The sequence below is a fragment of the Oncorhynchus tshawytscha genome, linkage group LG20, assembly GCF_018296145.1.
Source record: "Oncorhynchus tshawytscha isolate Ot180627B linkage group LG20, Otsh_v2.0, whole genome shotgun sequence".
In the NCBI taxonomy this organism is placed as follows: Eukaryota; Metazoa; Chordata; class Actinopteri; order Salmoniformes; family Salmonidae; genus Oncorhynchus; species Oncorhynchus tshawytscha.
This window is the reverse complement of record NC_056448.1, coordinates 28,788,271-28,794,270: the sequence shown is the minus strand read 5'-3', so window position 1 is coordinate 28,794,270 and position 6,000 is coordinate 28,788,271. Positions and strand designations below refer to the sequence as shown.

At 46.0% G+C, this 6,000-nt stretch overlaps 1 protein-coding gene across 1 annotated transcript in view; it reads left to right on the top strand.

Moving 5' to 3' along the window:
- LOC112220280 (homer protein homolog 1) overlaps positions 1-6,000 on the top strand; it is a 37,428-nt gene that overhangs the window by 20,139 nt on the left and 11,289 nt on the right. The window contains 1 exon segment of the mRNA XM_024382049.2: positions 2,338-2,494. Within this exon segment, the coding sequence (XP_024237817.2) occupies positions 2,338-2,494 (157 nt within the window).

Genomic DNA, 6,000 nt, shown 5'->3' with positions numbered 1-6,000 from the left:
CAAGACCTTACCTGTCTGTCTCTCAGTATTATGTATGCCTTTAATCCAAGACCTTACCTGTCTGTCTCTCAGTATTATGTATGCCTTTAATCCAAGACCTTACCTGTCTGTCTCTCAGTATTATGTATGCCTTTAATCCAAGACCTTACCTGAGCGCTGCTTTCCTCCATAGTTATGTCTGGAAGCTGGCCAGGGCCACAGGGCCACAGGGCCACAGGGCCACAGGGCCACAGGGCCACAGGGCCACAGGGCCACAGGGCCACAGGGCCACAGGGCCACAGGGCCAGGACAGTTGTCTGATCTGTGTATGTGGGCCCAGCCCAGGTACTACGACTCTCATGGACATCTGCCCCCTGCTGTACTGTTGGCATAACCACATTCACTCATTTTCTTGGGAAAGCTGTAACAGAGTTGGTTTGGTAAACCATGCTTGTGTGATTAGTAACCTTGCCTGTCCTGAGGACTTGCATTAGCACCCAGGCCTAATGCCTAGGCTTTAGCTCACTGTGCTAACACTGTCATGCGAGATTCAAACCCAGTTGATCACATACAGTACGTTAATGGATTGTGTACTTTCTCTGTGTAAAAGCTTAGCTCCACTTTCCTTTGAACTTTTGCAGAATCAGTGCGCAGCTTTCAAACCTTATTGTTCCTATTTCCCCCTGACTCCTGTGTGTGATATAATGGGAGGTGTGATGTGTGTGTGCGGGGTTGGGGCTCTCATTGTTCAGCTCTTTGGTGGAAAATGTGCATATCGGCCCTTCCTACGGCTGCTTTTAAAACTCACACTCACACACAGGCAGGGTGGTTGAAGTTATTCTGTCTCACTCTAACACACATGCTCTTTCTCTCTCCCATCCTCACCTCTAGCCCTTACTCCATCAGTTCCTTTCATTCTTTTATCCCATTTTCTTTCTTTCAATCCTATATTGCCTGACTACCCAGACTCCTTGCTGCGGCCAAACGCTACGCCACGCTCACAGACGTTAGTTTCTTCTCCGCAATGAGTCTGGACGGAGTACCTCCCTGACCCTCCCTGACCCTCCCTCCCTGACCCTCACTGACCCTCCCTCCCTGACCCTCCCTCCCTGACCCTCCCTGACCCTCCCTCCCTGACCCTCCCTGACCCTCCCTCCCTCCCTCCCTGACCCTCCCTGACCCTCCCTCCCTGACCCTTCACTGAATGTGAACACTTTCGGGGCCGTCTGATTGGTCCAGAAAACGATAGGTTGGGCCAGAGCCAGTCACTGATCTTGTTTTGTACAACACCCCTCGTCACCAGAAACCACTTCAGTAATGGCAGTCTCAGACTAAAGTATGTAGCGAACGACAGAGCAGCCAAAGAATTATAAAAATGTAGTGAGTCGTCAGGCAAATATCACTACTCTCCTCTTATCTCCCAAGTAGCACAGTATAGGTTGGCTACTTGAATGCTACCGACCTATACATTGTCAAAGAACATTATGTTGAAGAACCACTTCCTTTTATTTAACCTTTATATAACTAGGCAAGTCAGTTAAGAACAAATTCTTATTTACAATGACGGCCTACACCGGCCAAACCCTAACCTGGACACAGTGCTGGGCCAATTGTGCGCCGACCTATGGGACTCCCAATCACTGCCGGTTGTGATACAGCCTGGAATCGAATCAAGGTGTTTGTAGTGACACTTCTAGCACTGAGATGCAGTGCCTTAGACCGCTGCGCCACTCGGGAGCCCAAACTTTAATATTTTATTATATTTATCAGGCAGCCCTAACAGTTTAAACGTGCCCTGTGCTGGGGATGCATCATCTTTAATGAACCTCCTCTCTATTGTCTTAGCAAAGGCACGTTTACTGTAATTAATTAATGGACTAGTAGAAAATCGTTTATCCCTGTTGCTCCTGTTTTAGTACCTTAATGTACCCAGCCAGTCAATTTGATTAACTTCAACATTACATCCATTCATTTCTAGTAAGTGATTTCTGTCTGTGGATAAGTAATGTTTGTCTTTCTAGTGCTGGTATTAAAACTCCTTGTTAATGTTAATGGGCTCCATCTGGATTGAAGATATCGCACACAAATACTGGAACTGAAGTGTGTGTGTGTGTGTGTGTTTCCCCCTCCCAGTCATGGCCAGTGCAGTGTGCTGTAGGTGACAGTGAAGAATGGATGTGTGTAGCGATCTCTGGGAGGCTGTGTGTGTTACCTACCACACACACTCCACACTCTTACCTCAGCCCTCACACACTCCCAGTACTTTTGTTTTCCATGGCGCAGCTGTGCGAACCAACAACTGGGTGGTGAGTTTAATTCCTATATATATACTGCCCCCCCTCCCTGTCTCCCCTACAGAGAGCAGCCTATCTTCAGTACGAGGGCACATGTCTTCCAGATCGACCCCACCACCAAGAAGAACTGGGTCCCCACCAGTAAACACGCCGTCACAGTCTCCTACTTCTACGACAGCACGCGCAACGTCTACCGCATCATCAGTCTGGACGGCTCTAAGGTGTGTGTGTTTTGGTGTGTGTTTTGGTGTGCGTGTGTGTTTTGGGGGGCGTGTGTGTTTTGGTGTGTGTTTTGGTGTGTGTTTTGGTGTGTGTTTTGGGGGCGTGTGTGTTTTGGTGTGTGTTTTGGGTGCGTGTGTGTTTTTTGTGTTTTGGTGTGCGTGTGTGTTTTGGGGGCGTGTGTGTTTTGGGGTGCGTGTGTGTTTTGGTGTGCGTGTGTGTTTTGGGGTGCGTGTGTGTTTTGGGGTGCGTGTGTGTTTTGGGGGCGTGTGTGTTTTGGGGGCGTGTGTGTTTTGGGGGCGTGTGTGTTTTGGGGTGCGTGTGTGTTTTGGGGTGTGTGTGTGTTTTGGGGTGCGTGTGTGTTTTGGGGTGTGTGTGTGTGTGCGCAGTAAAGTTGTGTAAACGGAGAGGGAAGATATACAGTGTCTTCAGAAAGTCTTCACACCCCTTGACTTTTCCCACATTTTGTTGTATTACAGCCTAAATAAAAAATGATGCTAAAGTGGAATTATGTTTTTCAAAATGTTTACCAATTTAATGAAAAGCTGACATTTATTGAGTCAATAAGTATTCAAGCCTAAAGTTCTGGAGTAAAATTTGGCTTAACAAGTCAAATAGAATGGACTTTGAATGCAATAATAGTGTTTTACATCATTTTTGAATTACTACCTCGTCCTTGTACCCCAAACATACATTTATCTGTAAGGTCCCTCAGTTGAGAAGTGAATTTCAAACACAGACTCGACCACAAAGACCAGGGAGGTTTTCCAATGCATAGCAAAGAAGGGCACCTATTGGATAAAGAAGGGCAGACATTGAAATCCCTTTGAGCATGGTGAAGTTATTAACTACACTTTGGATGGTGTATCAACACACCCAGTCACTACAAAGATACAGGCCTCCTTCCTTTTTTAGTTTATTTCCCCTTTATTTAACCAGGTAGGCTTGTTGAGAACAAGTTCTCACAACTGCGACCTGGCCAAGATAAACGCTTAGCAATTCGACACATACAACAACAGAGTTACACATGGAATAAACAAAACATAGTCAATAATACAGTAGAACAAAAGAAAACAAAGTCTATATACAGTGAGTGCAAATGAGGTAAGTTAAGGAAATAAATAGGCCACGGTGGAGAAGTAATTACAATATAGCAATTAAACACTGGAATGGTAGATCGGCAGAAGATGAATGTGCAGGTAGAGATACTGGGGTGCAAAGGAACAAAATAAATAAATAAATAAATACCAGTATGGGGATGAGGTAGGTAGATAGATGGGCTGTTTACAGATAGGCTATGTACAGGTGCAGTGATCTGTAAACTGCTCTGACAGCTGGTGCTTAAAGCTAGTGAGGGAGATATGAGTCTCCAGCTTCAGAGATTTTTGCAATTCGTTCCAGTCATGGGCAGCAGAGAACTGGAAGGAAAGATGACCAAAGGAGGAAGAGGCTTTGGGGATGACCAGTGAGATGTACCTGCTGGAGCGCGTGCTACGAGTGGGTGCTGCTATGGTGACCAGTGAGCTGAGATAAGGCGGGGCTTTACCTAGCAGAGTTGCCAGAGAGGAAGGAAACCACTCAAGGATTTCACCAAAACATCCTAATAATTTAGCAGACGTTCTTATCCAGAGAGACTTACAGGAGCAGTTAGGGTTAAGTGCCTTGCTCAAGGGCACATCAACAGATTTTTTTTCTCCTAGTTGGCTCAAGGATTTGTTCCAACAACCTTTCAGTTACTGGCCCAATGCTCTTAACCGCTAGGCTACCTGTTGCCCTAAATCTACACTGGAGTTGCTTACCAAGAAGACAGGTAATGTTCCTGAGAGGCCGAGTTACAGTTTTGAATGAAATCTACTTGAAAATCTGGCAAGACCTGAAAATGGTTTCTAGCAATGATCACCAACCAATGTGACAGAGCTTGAAGAATTTAGAAAATAATAATGGGCAAATGTTGCACGATCCAGGTGTGGAAAGCTCTTAGAGACTTACCCAGAAAGACTCACAGCAGTAATCGCTGCCAAAGGTGCTTACACAAACTATTGACTCAGGGGTGTGAATACTTATGCAAATTAGATTTCTGTATTTCATTTTCAAGAAATATTAGCACATTTTTCTAAAAACATGTTTTTACTTGGTTATTATAGGGTATTGTGTGTAGAATTTGAATTCAGGCTGTAACACACCAAAATGTGCAGGAAGTCAAGGGGTATGGATACTTTCTGGAGCCAACGTATACAGTGCCTGGTTCCCCCTCAGCAAAGGGGATAGGAGTGGCAACAGGAAGGCTCCCTCAGGCTCAGGGCACGCCATGCTATACATCCCTTAGAATCAATCATGGATTGATGTACACAGACTACATACAGCACGTGAAACACACATCTGTACTTGTGTACAGTATTCCCTCTCTTTCCCACAGGCAGACTTGACACATTTGACCGTCCCTACGGACAGACAGAACCAAAGATTGAAGGAAGTTGTAGTTTCACTCAACACACACGCTACATTTCCCACATGTGTGTGTGTGTTTCCATGGCCAGTGGTAGCAGCAGAGCCCATGGTTGGTAGTGGCATGGGGGCGTTGTGGCCTGGTCTGTCGTAACAAAAATGATTTTAGTCTTCAGAGGGGTGCAGGGGAGGAGCTATTTTAGTACCGCAACGATATGTAAAGCACTCCACACACACACACACACACACACACACTCTCTACACTGCTTTGCATGTACTCAACTGTGTGGTTACTGCTACTGTGCTGAGCTGGAAATAGCAGGGAGAGGGTGGGCTGTGGTGAGGTGCTGCCTGCCTGCCACTCTAGGATACACTCGTCATCAACATCCACACAGCCCGAAGTAACTAAACTCAGCAAAAATAAACCTTTTTCAGGACCCTGTCTTTCAAAGATAATTAGTTAAAATCCCAATAATTTCACAGATCTTCATTATAAAGGGTTTAAACACTGTTTCCCCTGCTTGTTCAATGAACCATAAACAATTAATGAACATGCACCTGTGGAACGGTCATTAAGAGACTAACAGCTTACAGACAGGTAGGCAATTAAGGTCACAGTTATGAAAACGCAGGACACTAAAGAGGCCTTTCTACTGACTCTGATAAACACCAAAGAAAGATGCCCAGGGTCCCTGCTCATCTGCGTGAATGTGCCTTAGGCATGCTGCATGAGGACTGCAGATATGGCCAGGGCAATAAATTGCAATGTCCGTACTGTGAGACGCCTAAGACAGCGCTACAGGGAGACAGGATGGACAGCTGATCGTCCTTGCAGTGGCAGACCACGTGTAACAACACCTGCACAGGATCGGCACATCCGAAAATCACATTTGCGGGACTGGTACAGGATGGCAACAACTGCCTGAGTTACACCAGGAACACACAATCCCTCCATCAGTGCTCAGACTGTCCACAATAGGCTGAGAGCGGCTGGACTGAGGTCTTGTAGGCCTGTTGTAAGGCAGGTCCTCACCAGACATCACTGGCAACAATGTCACCTATG